Source organism: Pseudorasbora parva, chromosome 17 (assembly GCF_024679245.1).
Source record: "Pseudorasbora parva isolate DD20220531a chromosome 17, ASM2467924v1, whole genome shotgun sequence".
NCBI classification, from domain to species: Eukaryota; Metazoa; Chordata; class Actinopteri; order Cypriniformes; family Gobionidae; genus Pseudorasbora; species Pseudorasbora parva.
In genome coordinates, this window is record NC_090188.1 from 2,732,541 (window position 1) to 2,747,328 (window position 14,788).

Below are 14,788 nucleotides of genomic sequence, written 5' to 3' on the forward strand. Positions count from 1 at the left end.
TGTGAGATGGGTTGGTTTAGGGGCAGTGTAAGGGGATAGAAAATACGGTTTGTACAGTATAAAATCCATTACGCCTGTGGAAAGTCCCCACACATGGCCCCCATGTGTGTGTGTGTGTGTGTGTGTGAGCCTGTTTGTGTGGTTTATGAGGACACAAATTTGTATAACTACATGGGTATTACACTGGTATTACACTATAAATGTGGTTTATGAGGACATATCAAATGTCCTCATAATTCAAATGGCCTTAAAAACATACTAAATGATGTTTTTTTGAGAAGGTAAAAATGCAGAATGTTTCCTGTGATGGGTAGGTTTAGGGGCAGTGTGTGTGTGTGTGTGATGGGTAGGTTTAGGGGCAGGGGCAGTGTGTGTGTGTGTGTGTGTGATGGGTAGGTTTAGGGGCAGGGGCAGTGTAAGGGGATAGAAAATACGGTTTGTACAGTATAAAAACCATTACGCCTATGGAGAGTCCCTGTAAACCACATAGACCAACATGTGTGTGTGTGTGTGTGTGCGTGTGTGTGTTACATTTTTCACAATTTATTTGTACAGCTTGAAATTAAATTTTAATTCCAGATTCTTTCATTTAAGGCTTCAAACATCAACAGAAACATTCATTTCAGTCGGCTGTGTCCAGCGTTAAACTGGTAGTCGAGCTTTATACTCTATCCTGTTGATTTTCAAACTGGCAATATTCATTGGCTAATATTGCTCATAATCCTCCTCCTCAACAGAAGAGAAGTGTGTGAAGCTGAAGCAGACACTGATCTGAAAAGTGATGTAATGGTGAACTTCAAGGTGATTAATTAATGCTCTGTGCCATTCAACTCAGAAATACTGAATTTACAATCTTCCCACTGGGAAACGTGCAGCAGAAGCACCATTTCAACACACACTTCCAACTTGGAAATTCAAGCAGCAATCTATAATTGAGATACGTGTGTATGAAGATGAAAGATGCACACAGTTTATGAAAACCATTGAGTTGAGCAAATTTTGTTAATCACATCACGAGAAAGCGTTTTTACATCGTGCATCCTCTAATATTTGTGCATTTACTGCACTTTTGACAATAATATGCAAAGCAAATACATTTTGGGGCAATTTCGTCCTTCTTCCCTTTGCTTGTTTCCCAGTACAAATACAAACATCCTTATTGAGGAGTAAAATGGCTGAAGATATTAAGTCTTGGCTGAGTTAGTTAGTAGTGTGTTGAAATTGGCGTCTATGGTAGGGGGCGGGACAGTTCCCAAACACACTTGACCAATCACAACACTCTGCTCCAGCCGACCAATCAGAGCACACTGTGCTTTTCAGAAGGCGGGGCTTCATAGAGACAGGAAAGAAACAAATGGTGCGTCTCAATCAGCTCCCTAGTTCAGTAGTCAGGGCACTGATCAGGAAGTCAGCCCATTGACTTGTGTCCTGATCAGTGCCCTGACTAGTGAACTAGGGAGCTGATTAAGACGCACCCAAAGTTACTGACAGACTGGGAAGAGAGGAGCTGCAACAATGGAGAATATGAGGAAAATAATGCATGCAAACATATTCTAGTAGAGCCCAAAACACTATCATGAGTTTGTATGAAAGTTAGCCAGCATTTATCAAGCTTAAAGGAACTCTATCGCCCCCTTGAGTCCTGAGGTTTGTCAGGAACAACAACACACATTTAGTATGTACAAAGTGCCGGTGTGAATCAGTACATACAGCCGTTTTGTTTTCATGACATGAATGTGCCCAGACATATTTAAAAACCCTCTCAACCATGACATACACGACACCCTTGACACTGAAACACACACAGTCTCCGACACACGCACACACTCGCAGTGCTGGTTAATGAGAGCAGCGGGCTGGTAATGCCGGAGGTCATGGGGTCGAGTCCTGCTGTGTCCTGGAGTGTGAGGACAGCAGGAGTGTGTGTGAGAAGTGTGTGTGTTTGAGCTCCTGCTGTGCCGGAGGAAACTCTCTCGAGCTCACTGCTAACAGAGGCTTACGGAGAGCTCAAGATGAGATGAACACACATCTGCAGTGTCTGCTGCTATAATGGCATAATATTATTTCAGTATTGAGCATATGATGAATGAGTGCGAGGCTATGCAATAAGACTGTAAGATATTCTTTAGATGTTTGGTGAAGATCACATGTTTAGCTTACAAACATCTGCAGTGCTTAGTGTTGATTTTTTTTCTTATTGATTCTTTCCCCCGGTAGACATTTAAAATCAAACTCATACTCTGGGTTATCTGAAGGTTAGTCTGGCTAGGGATTGGATGTATATTGCACACAACAACAGCAGAAATAGCTCAAGATTACAATCTATAGTATTTGTCTGATGCTATACAACATATATATTACATCGATTAATCACATCTAACATAAAAGTTTGAGTTATATTTATATATTATATATGTGTGTCTATGTGTGTGTGTGTGTGTGTGTGTGTGTGTGTGTGTGCACGTGTGCGTGAGTGAGTGTGTGTGTGTGTGTGTGTGTGTGTGTGTGTGTGTGTGTGTGTGTGTGTGTGTGTGTGTGAGAGCGTTTGTGTGGGTGCGTGCGTGAGTGAGTGAGTGTGTGTGTGCATGCGTGTCTGTGTGTGTGTGATAGTGAGTGTGAGAGCGTTTGTGTGTGTGTGCGTGCGTGCATGCGTGTCTGTGTGTGTGTGATAGTGAGTGTGAGAGCGTTTGTGTGTGTGTGCGTGAGTGAGTGTGTGTGTGTGTGTGAGAGCGTTTGTGTGCGTGCATGAGTGAGTGAGTGAGTGAGTGAGTGAGTGTGTGTGTGTGTGTGTGTGTGTGTGTGTGTGTGTGTGTGTGTGTGTGTGTGTGTGTGTGTGTGTGTGTGTGTGTGTGTGTGTGTGCGTGTGTGTGTATACATATATATGTATATATACATATATATACACACATATATATATACACACACACACAGACATATATATGTATTATGTACATATAATAACTATATATATATATATATATATATATATATATATATATACAGGGAGTGCAGAATTATTAGGCAAGTTGTATTTTTGAGGATTAATTTTATTATTGAACAACAACCATGTTCTCAATGAACACAAAAAACTGATTAATATCAAAGCTGAATATTTTTGGAAGTTTTAGTTTTTAGTTTTAGCTATTTTAGGGGGATATCTGTGTGTGCAGGTGACTATTACTGTGCATAATTATTAGGCAACTTAACAAAAAACAAATTTATACCCATTTCAATTATTTATTTTTACCAGTGAAACCAATATAACATCTCAACATTCACAAATATACATTTCTGACATTCAAAAACCAAACAAAAACAAATCAGTGGCCAATATAGCCACCTTTCTTTGCAAGGACACTCAAAAGCCTGCCATCCATGGATTCTGTCAGTGTTTTGATCTGTTCATCATCAACATTGCGTGCAGCAGCAACCACAGCCTCCCAGACACTGTTCAGAGAGGTGGACTGTTTTCCCTCCTTGTAAATCGCACATTTGATGATGGACCACAGGTTCTCAATGGGGTTCAGATCAGGTGAACAAGGAGGCCATATCATTAGATTTTCTTCTTTTATACCCTTTCTTGCCAGCCACGCTGTGGAGTACTTGGACGCGTGTGATGGAGCATTGTCCTGCATGAAAATCATGTTTTTCTTGAAGGATGCAGACTTCTTCCTGTACCACTGCTTGAAGAAGGTGTCTTCCAGAAACTGGCAGTAGGACTGGGAGTTGAGCTTGACTCCATCCTCAACCCGAAAAGGCCCCACAAGCTCATCTTTGATGATACCAGCCCAAACCAGTACTCCACCTCCACCTTGCTGACGTCTGAGTCGGACTAGAGCTCTCTGCCCTTTACCAATCCAGCCACGGGCCCATCCATCTGGCCCATCAAGACTCACTCTCATTTCATCAGTCCATAAAACCTTAGAAAAATCAGTCTTGAGATATTTCTTGGCCCAGTCTTGACGTTTCAGCTTGTGTGTCTTGTTCAGTGGTGGTCGACTTTCTGCCTTTCTTACCTTGGCCATGTCTCTGAGTATTGCACACCTTGTGCTTTTGGGCACTCCAGTGATGTTGCAGCTCTGAAATATGGCCAAACTGGTGGCAAGTGGCATCTTGGCAGCTGCACGCTTGACTTTTCTCAGTTCACGGGCAGTTATTTTGCTATTTTAAGACTGCTGCATCCCTCTGCAATATATCTCACTATTTTTGACTTTTCTGAGCCTGTCAAGTCCTTCTTTTGACCCATTTTGCCAAAGGAAAGGAAGTTGCCTAATAATTATGCACACCTGATATAGGGTGTTGATGTCATTAGACCACACCCCTTCTCATTACAGAGATGCACATCACCTAATATGCTTAATTGGTAGTAGGCTTTCCAGCCTATACAGCTTGGAGTAAGACAACATGCATAACGAGGATGATGTGGTCAAAATACTCATTTGCCTAATAATTCTGCACTCCCTGTGTGTATATATATATATAATATGCATGCATGAAAATGGGACATAAAAACAAAACTACCTGTGATTGGTTGCTTCAAATATAATATTTAAGTCTTGGTTGATATATGTCAGAATATTCCTACTTCCATACTATACAGAAGGCGAAACATAGTATGTGAGCCGAATGGTAAGCCTGAATTCTTAGCATTCATAAAACAGTATAGGCAAAAAGTACACAGATGACCCACTTCTGGAGAGATTGGGAAGTGTGCATCTGATGGACAGTTTACTATCAAATAACAAACCTACAGTATGAGATGCTGGATGCAGCGATGGCTAAAAGAAAACTTTAAACTCAAAACACTGACTCTATAAGATGAGATGTCAGTAAACCTCACCTGACTCCAGGGAAAATCTATATCCAGTTCTGACAAGTGGACTGAACCTTCACTGCCAATCCTTTATTTATGACAGAATATTTTATATGACTCTTGAATCAGTGCAGGACATCCAGACGCATTACTACGCTGCCCGCACAACATGAACATTTTTCACAGTGAAACTTTTACTATATGGCCACAGTAGAGTAGCTCTAAAACAAGCAGCAAATAATGGACAAAAAAGCTTTCCAGACACTTTCATCCATGACCAGCATATCTGCTTCTGTAAGATGCAAACACCAGACACATCCTACACAACACACACACAGCACTTTAATGAGTGTGAGTTGGCTTTCATCACCAAATGTGGCTGTGATTCGCGTGCGCTGTATGATGAAGAACAGGGTGCTGGAGAGCTCGGCCCACGGGGTCGTTACAGAGATTGATTTATCCGACCGGGAAACGCCATGGCTAGGCTGCTGTCAGTGCTGTAAACTAACAACATGCGACAGCAGCCGGTGCTCCTGCTCATTAATGTGCGTTTACTCCCTCCACATCGAACCCGCCAGTATTCATTCACAGTAGTGCGTGGGAAAGATGGAGTGACGGCAACTATAAGACTAGAGTCTCCGAGAAAGCAATGATGAAAGAATGAAAGAGACAGAGAGAGAGAAGGAAAAAAGTCATGTGGACTGGATTAATGATGCTGAAAAGTCTTGTTTTAAATTGTAATATTCCACAATATTACAGTTTTTGCTGTATTTTTGATCAAGCAAAATATGGCAGAAGAGACGTTTTGTATATATTGTACACACACACACACACACATATTATATATATCAATCGGGCATAACATTATGACAGGTTGCAATAATTATCTCTTCATCACGGCTCCTGTTAGTGGGTGGGATATATTAGGCAGCAAGTGAACATTTTGTCCTCAAAGTTGATGTGTTAGAAGCAGGAGAAATGGGCAAGCGTAAGGATTTGAGCGAGTTTGGCCAGATTGTGACGGCTAGATGACTGGGTCAGAGCATCTCCAAAACTGCAGCTCTTGTGGGCTGTTCCCGGTCTGCAGTGGTCAGTATCTATCAAAAGTGCTCCAAGGAAGGAACAGTGGAGGACCGGCCACAGGGTCATGGGCGGCCAAGGCTCATTGATGCACGTGGGGAGCGAAGGCTGGCCCGTGGGGTCCGATCAAACAGACGAGCTACTGGAGCTCAAACTGCTTTTTGAATCATGTGAACCAATGATTCAATGAACCATTTACTTCACCCATAAATGAATCAGCCATTTGAACGAATCAAATTAATTAATTAATCAATTAATTAATTATTAAGACATTTACCGCCACCTACTGGCAATTTTACTTTCTTTTTTTGTTTTTGTTTTTTGACATACAGACATACAAACCACAATAGTGCAGTAATTGACAATCGAGTAATTACATAATTCTAGAAGTGAAATAAAAGTGTGTTAATGTATAGGTGTGTGTGGGTGAGTGTAGGTGTGAGTGTGGGTGTGTGGGTGTGTGTATTCATAAGCAAAATTACCCATTTACTATTTATTATATTATCACTACCATCCCTTCTTTTCACCATCATACTGTCATCATTGTAATAATCAGTGTCCCTTTTTTTTCCCCTATGTAATATTTATCATTGTCACCACTTTCAATGGATCAATTAATTTCACATAGTATGATAATAATATAAGATAAGATAACCCTCCCCCCCACATATTTTCAGTCCCTATACTTTTTTTTTTGTATGTTGTGTGTAGTGTCTAAGGTGCATTAAAAGAAGGGGGACATTGTGCGAGTGTCTCAACTTGGGACAGAGATGCTGTCCTAGAGAAACCACTTCTCGCCTGTCTTGCCTCCCTGAGTGTTTATGAGGTTTTTCAATGTATATATACATACATACACACACACATTTCTTCTACATTGTGGTGCATTAAAAACACATGAAAAGATTAGGGGGAAAATTAGAAATAATCAATCGATTTAACTATAGTAGTAGTGGTGACAATGAAAACCAGGTTTGAAGTTCCAAAACAGCAATAATAATAGTTGATGATGACGATGATGGCAATTTTACGTTCTCATTTAGAGTAGCCTATAATATATATATTTTTTTTAAATCATATTTCCATATTACACACAGAAAAATAGGGTGTCAAAATTGTACCTTTAGGGGTACAACAGCTTGTCGCTGGGGCAGTACCCTTAAAAGGACAACGTTGTACCATTTTTACCACAATAAGGTTCATAGTAGTACCTTAAGGTACGCATTTGTACTCAAAGGTACTAACAGTGTTCGAACTATACCGTAGCCTTTGGGGGAGCCCACTTTTCGGGGTGTGTGTGTGGGGGGGGGGTGCGCGTGGAAGAGAGGACGTGTATATTCCTTCACACACAGACAAACGGGTCAATCTATTGCTTAATGCATTGCGGAGACTCTTAATATACAATTTACAATTATTGAAGAACATCTTTGATTTTAATGAAGGAAGAAAAAAACCAAGAATTGATAGGTCAAAAAGCCAACAAATAGTCTATAAACAAAGCATCCGGCTGTCTTTGAGTTCACATGAACGGTTGAAGTTACTCGTCAGGCTACAGAAGAAAACCATAATTCCTCCATTTAACTAACGCTAGTCTTACTAGGACATTGATAGTCGCGCAGACCTATATCAACCCAGCCGCTACACATAATTGGGGATAACATGCCTTAACACAGAATCGACCACAGAGGCCTGGGGTCAGCTTCCTTTGCTGTTCTTCCAGAAATCCAAGATCAAGAAGTGGATATTCGTTTTTGTTTTTTCTACGAATCTTTGCGTTGACATGTACTAAACATGAGTGGAATTAGCACCGCAGCGCCACCACACCTTGTTGGTCATGACAAGAACAGCATGTATAGTTATCTTTATTAAAGTCAATTAGATTTAAATTGCCGTCATGCATGAATTAATTATATATTTTTAGAAATTTTACATATAATAATCCACGATGATCACATTACAGAAAACTGAAATTGCACCTCAAAATAACACAGTGTCAATATTTTTGAGACCCCCCAAAATTTTTCAAATCACGTTTTCAGGGGAGCCCATGTCTTATTTAGGGGAGCCGAGCTCCCCCTAGCTCCCCCGTAGTTCGCACCCTGGGTACTAATATGCACCTTTTAGGAGTAAAACAGGTACAAAGATGTCCTTTTAAGAGTACTGCCCCAGTGACAAGCTAAAGGTACAATTTTGACACCCTATTTTTTTCTGTGTGTGTGTTTAAAAAAACATTAAAGGTATAGTTCATCCAAAAATGAAAATTCAGTCATCATTTACTCAACTTCATAAAAATGTATGTGTAATAAATTCTATGCTGAATCAAAAAATGTTTGAGTGAGAGAAGACGAGGATCAAATCAATATGGGCAATTCTGAGGAGGAGGAAAAGTTGTGTGAATGATAGTTCACTGAATAAAATGTTGGTGGATCCATAAAACAGAACGGTGACTAAACGCTTAACTTCACATCAGCGGCATGGAAAGCAAAGCTGTTTTTGAATGATGCACAGAATGTGGATCAAACTGATTAAAAACTGATATTGATAGACCTAAAGAGTCATTTAAACACCTCGGATTAACTCATGCATTCATATGCATAATGCTCATGTCAGCAAATACTAATTAAAATATATAAAAGAGTAAAATTCACACTTATGATATATATGATTTGTAGTCTATATCTGTCACAAACACCACTGAGCTCACCTCATCCTGCTGTTTTTCTGCTCCATCATTATTCTCAATAATGTGTTTGTCTATTGCCGGGAGAGAAAAACACCTGCAATGCAATCGAGTCTCTGTTTCCCATTAAAAAAAAAATCATATTTGCCAGTGAAATACAGAAGAGATTTTAATCTGAGCTCTCGGTTACGGTTCGCCTCACCTCGTCAGTCTTGGGTGTTTTTCTCTTTTATCATAATTGATTTATTAATGTTGCCGATCACAAAATGTGAGTTTGCACAAATGTCAAATCTGAAGCAAAGCGTAATCTTACACTCTTTTTTCTCTTGATTAATGTTCAAAGAGTCACGGTGAAACAACACATCAGCTGTAATAATCAGGACGCCTCGCGCATCCACAGGCTCTTAAACCTCTGGTGTTTGTCAGTCTAATTCTGGCTCTGAACGTGGAAACTTTAGCAGTTCTGGCAGCGGCTCAAAATTTGCCTCAGAGAAGCTCAAGGTGAATCTGTTGGGTTTATGTTGAAGTATCAAATAAATATTTAAAGCAGTACATGACTGAAGTTTTGCTTGACAACTGATAACAGGTCTCTAACCTTCCAAACACAATTTGCAAGACAAAACAAAGGCTGTCTGGTGATTACGGCAGAGTTTTCTTTACCACTGCATGATTAATCAAGTGGTGTTCACTGCAGAGCTCCGCCTCTCTTATCATAAGGGGTGGAGCTTGACCAAGTCCAGCTCCACCTCTGTACATCTAATGGGTGGAGTTATGTTTAGCGATACGCTGCAAAAAATGCTTTTCTTACTTAGTATTTTTGTCTTGTTTCTAAATATCTAAAAATTCTTACATTAAGAAACATTTACTAGACAAGTAAAAATGATTGTCTTGTTTTGGGAAGAAATAACTCAAAATTAAGAGAGTTTTTGCTTAAAATAAGCAAAATAATCTGCCATTGGGGTGAGTAAAACAATCTTAATTCAAACAGAAAAACTGATTATTTTGCTTACCTCATTGGCAGATTATAAAACTCTTAATTTTGAGTTATTTCATCACCAAAGCAAGACAATAATTTTTACTTGTCTAATGTTTTGTTAATGTAAGAATTTTTAGATATTTTGACTAGAAACAAGACAAAAATACTAAGTAAGAAAAGCATTTTTTGCAGTGTAGGGTTATGGGTAGGATTAGGGTGTGGTTGGATCATCTAGCTCATCCTGGCAACCATCCAAAATACCCTAAAAACGATCTAGCAATTCCCCGGTAACCACTCAGAACACTCTAGCAACTGCTTAACAATACCCTGGTAACCTTCCAAGACACCCTAGAAACCACCCAGAACACACTAGTAATGATTAAGCAACATCCTGACAACATTCCAAAACATTTGGCAACACCCTAGTAACCACCCAGAACACCCTAGTAACCACCCAGAACACCGTAGTAAACGCTTGGCAACCACTTAAAACATACTGGAAATCACTAAACAGCACCCTGGTAACCACCCAGAACTCCCAAGTAGGAGTTGCACGGACTAGTCGACTTTAATTCTCTGCCATGACACTTTAAGCTTGACGTCGACTAGTCGCTGGCCTATAGAGGGCGCAACAGGATAAGCAATTTCCTGAAGCAGGAAACAAGTTGCTTGTTTATTTCCAAGTAACTGTTTAGCAATATCATGACAACCATCCAAAACACCCTAGGAACCACTAAGCAACACCCCGGTAACCACTCAGAACACCAAAACAACCACTTGGCAACATCCTGACGACCATCCAAAACACCCTAGGAACCACTAAGCAACACCCCGGTAACCACTCAGAACACCAAAACAACCAAGTGGCAACATCCTGACGACCATCCAAAACACCCTAGAAACCACCTAGCAATTCCCTAGTAACCACTCAGAACACCCAAGCAACCACATAGCAACATCCTGAAAACCATCCAAAACACCCTAGAAACCACTTAGCAACACCCTGGTAACCACCCAGAACACTCTAGTAACCATCTACTGTACCAGTGCCCTGGTGACTTCCCAGAAAACACTAGTAACCACCCAGAACACCCTAGTAAATGCTTGGCAACCATTGAAAACATACTGGAAACCACTAAACAGCACCCCGGTAACCACCCAGAACTCCAAAGCAACTGTTTAGCAATACCCTGGCAACCATCCAAAACACCCTAGAAACCACCTAGCAATTCCCTGGTAACCACTCAGAACACCCAAGCAACCGCTTAGCAATATCCTGGTAACCATCTAAAACACTCTAGAAACAACCTAGCAATTCCCTGGTAACCACCAAGAACATCCTGGAAATGACTTAGCAACATCCTGATAACCATACAAAACACCCTAGAAACCACTTAGCAACACCCTGGTAACCACTCATAACACTCTGCCAACCACTTAGCAACATCCTGGAAACCCACTCTAAACATACTCGAAACCACTAAGCAACCCCTTGGTAACAACTAAGAACACCCAAGATACTATTCAGCAAATATTGCGATAATTTTCACCAAAACTAAATTTCACCAAAATGCGATTGGGCTTGTTTTGGGCTAGTTTTGAGTTGCAGCTGGGAGGGTTTTGTTGTGAAAACCTGGCAACCCTGCTTAGAACACACAGGCAACTGTTTAGCGAACAGCCTGGCAACCATCCAAAAAAAAAAACTAGAAACCACCTAGCAGTTCCTTGGTAACCTCCCAGAAACCACACAGTCATAGTCTCTTTTTGTCTGAGAGGACAATTTCTAAAAGCAAGTAATCTTATTATAATGTTCACTACATCCCAATTCTGACATAAACGTTTTTTGGTAAGGTTTTTTTGATTAGGTTTTTTTGTTGTGAGCAACCATCATAAAGACAACAAATACAGCATAGTGTACAGCTGAAGCAGTTAATGTGTGTGTTAATTGGGACAGTTTATACTGAATCTATCCATCTGTGTACGTTCGACCCCCTTCTGTTCGGTCCATACTGTGCTGCAAGTGGGCCAGAGATTAAAATAACTCGAGAACACTGTGATGTCAGTTGTAAAATAATATTCTCAGTGGCCTGTTTAAATCACAACCATCACAATTGGAAGGGATAAGATGTTGAAGTTTGGTTATAAACACATATGTACAGTATGTTCTTACTTACTGTAAAGATCTTATTGTGGTTATCCATTGTTGTCCGTCTCTGGCAGGCATATGGAGACATAGCAGACTCTGGTTTGGCTGACGGATGCGCACAAGACCTCTGATCTGCTGCGGGATTCTGCTCGTAAACAGAGAGAGACACTCAGAAATCAATCGAAATTAGACCAATATAAACATCTGAGCAAATCTGTTCATAAAGCCTTTCAATATAAAATACTTCTAAAATCACTGAGCCATGCTTACATTTATTAGTAGTGACTGCTAAAACAATTGTTTATGATGTTCTGAAAAAAGACTTTCAATGAAGGAGGGACAGTAGCAACCACCCAGAACACCTTAGCAATTGCATGGCAACAACTAGCAACCACCCAAAATGCTATAGCAACCACTTAGAATACTAGCAACCACCTAGGATATCCCAGCAACTGCATAACAATGCCCTAGTAACTACTCAGAACACCCTAGAAACTGCATAGCAATCCCCTAGCAACCACCCAGAATAGCCCAGCAACTGCATAGCAATGCTAAAACACCCTATGCCCTAGTGACCACCCAAAACACCCTAGTTACTGCATAGCAGCCTTTTCGGCAACAACATAGCCAAACGGCAGCAACCATCCAGAACACCCTAAAAATGACATAGTAATGTACAAACAACCAAGCTAACGCCCTAAAAACCCCTAGCAACCACTGAAACACCTAGCAATTACATAGCGATACCCTAGTGTGGCAAGGGGGGCGTGGTTCAGCGAGGTCTGCAGCGGGAGAGAGAGCCGCGGGACGAGCGGTAAGTGAGTGGGTTGGACGCAGATTAATAACACCTGTCTCTTGTTCCAGTAATGAGCGCGGAGAGGGTATAAAACATCGGTGGAACCGGAGACCAGGGAGAGAGAGAGGGACTGCTGACGCGACACACACACACACGGACACTGAGAAACTGAGCACGTTGACCTGGAAGCGGATGTTTGAACCGGAACCCGGAAGTGACTGAGAGAAATACACACTCGCTGAGAGTGTACAGAGACTGAGTTTTTGTTATATAAATAAAGAGCGTCAGCAGTCAAGCCGACCCCCCTTGTCCTCTTCCTTCCTCACAAAACGAACTTTATCACACTGGTGCCGAAACCCGGGAAGGAAGTAGGACCGAGCCGCCGCCATGCAGACGCCCTCCGCCACGTCGTTTGCAGACATCATCACCTCCCTCGCGGCCCTCCACCAAGACCAACACCAGGCGATGCTGGACCTGCGGGCAGATCAAGAGCGCCGCTTTGAGGCGATTGTCCGCGGCCAGCAAGAGGACCGCGAGAGGTTCCGGAGCTGGATGGATTGGGAGGTTCGCGCCGAAGCCGCCGGGCTGGCCGGCGCACCGGTGCACGTGCCCCTCCACAAAATGGGGCCAGAAGACGACCCGGAGGCCTTCATAGACCTATTCCAGAAGGCCGCGGAGGCCTGCGGGTGGCCCCGGGCACAGTGGCCGGTGCGCCTTATCCCTCTACTATCAGGAGAAGCCCAGGCGGCCGCACAACAGCTGCCGGTGGCGAACCTCCTGAAGTACGACGATCTGAAGAGGGCCATCCTTCAGCGGGTCGGTCGGACCCCGGAGCAGCACCGCCAGAGGTTCCGCTCCATGGAATGGGGCGAGGCCGGCCGACCCTTCGCAATGGCCCAACAGCTCCGGGAGTCGTGCCGCAGATGGCTCTTGGCCGGCGGAAGCGACGTGGACCATATCGTCGATCTGGTGGTGCTGGAGCAGTTTATCACTCGGCTCCCAAGAAAGACCGCCGAGTGGGTCCAGTGCCACCGGCCCACGTCGCTGGAGACGGCCATCAACCTGGCGGAGGACCACCTGGTGGCGTGCCCTGGGGTCGGCGAGCCCCCACTAACTTCTCACTCTCTCTCTCCCCCCTCTGTCTCTCCCTCTCGCCCTGTCCCTCTCCCCAGGTCCCGCCCTCCAGGCCCTCCTCGCGTTCCCCCCAGAGGCCGGGGTGGGATGGGCCCAGGACCGTCCGGGAGTTCGCGGGCTCCGCCCAGGGGGGCGGGGCCGATGGGGACGGGTGGTGACAATGGCTCTGGTTTCACACCCTCCCCGCGCTCATTGTCCGACCCACTCCCCGCCGCAGGGGCGGCGGGCAGGCCTGGGCTGGCCTGCTGGCGGTGCGGTGATCCGGATCATTTTGTGGACCGATGTCCGATGATGGACATCGGAACAATGATCCGTATTGGGGTCGCTATGCGCGGATGCCGCTTGGGAGAAAAAGGCGAGGAGGGGGGCGGCGCGAGTGCAGCTTGGAGAGACTGAGGCGGGACCCTTGGGGACAGCTTCAGAGGAACCGAGCGGGATCGAGAGACTGATTCTCTCGGACCGCGATGACTTTCCTCTGGAGCAGTCACAAGATGAGACCCTCAAAAATGCCTTCCAGCAGGTCCGATCGATTGACGGCCAGCCTCTCCAACCTGCCTTACCTGTCTCGTATCCGTATTTTGCCATAATAAAGGATCGGTTGTATCGAGTGACCCAAGACACTCAGACAAAGGTAGATACAACCCAGTTGTTAGTACCAAAGAGCCGCCGGGAAATGCTTTTCCAGGCGGCTCACTCTAATCCAATGGCGGGTCACCTGGGACAGGCGGCCACGCTGAATCGCCTCATGACCCGATTTTTTTGGCCAGGCATTCATGACAATGTGCGCAGGTGGTGCGCGTCTTGTCCGGAATGTCAGTTGGTGAATCCACTGGCCGCCCCAAAAGCGCCGTTGCGCCCCCTTCCATTAATGCAGGTCCCCTTTGAGAGAATTGCGATGGACCTCATCGGGCCATTAGAGCGATCCGCACGCGGACATCGTTTTGCATTAGTCATCGTGGACTACGCAACACGATATCTGGAGGCAGTGGCTCTCCGCAACATCTCCGCGAAGAGTGTTGCGGACGCACTGTTTCGACTGATCTCCCGAGTGGGGATTCCGAAAGAAATCCTCACTGATCAAGGCACGGCGTTTATGTCACGCACGTTAAGCGAACTCTACGGATTATTGGGCATTAAATCCATTCGAACAAGCGTCTATCACCCAC

At 43.6% G+C, this 14,788-nt stretch overlaps 1 protein-coding gene across 1 annotated transcript in view; it reads right to left on the bottom strand.

The window, feature by feature from the left end:
- The window catches only part of dntt (deoxynucleotidyltransferase, terminal), a 194,231-nt gene that overhangs the window by 146,923 nt on the left and 32,520 nt on the right, over nucleotides 1–14,788 (bottom strand). Inside the window, exon 3 of the mRNA XM_067422152.1 lies at nucleotides 11,721–11,837. Coding sequence (XP_067278253.1) covers nucleotides 11,721–11,837 — 117 coding nt within the window. The remainder of the gene's footprint in view (nucleotides 1–11,720; nucleotides 11,838–14,788) is intronic.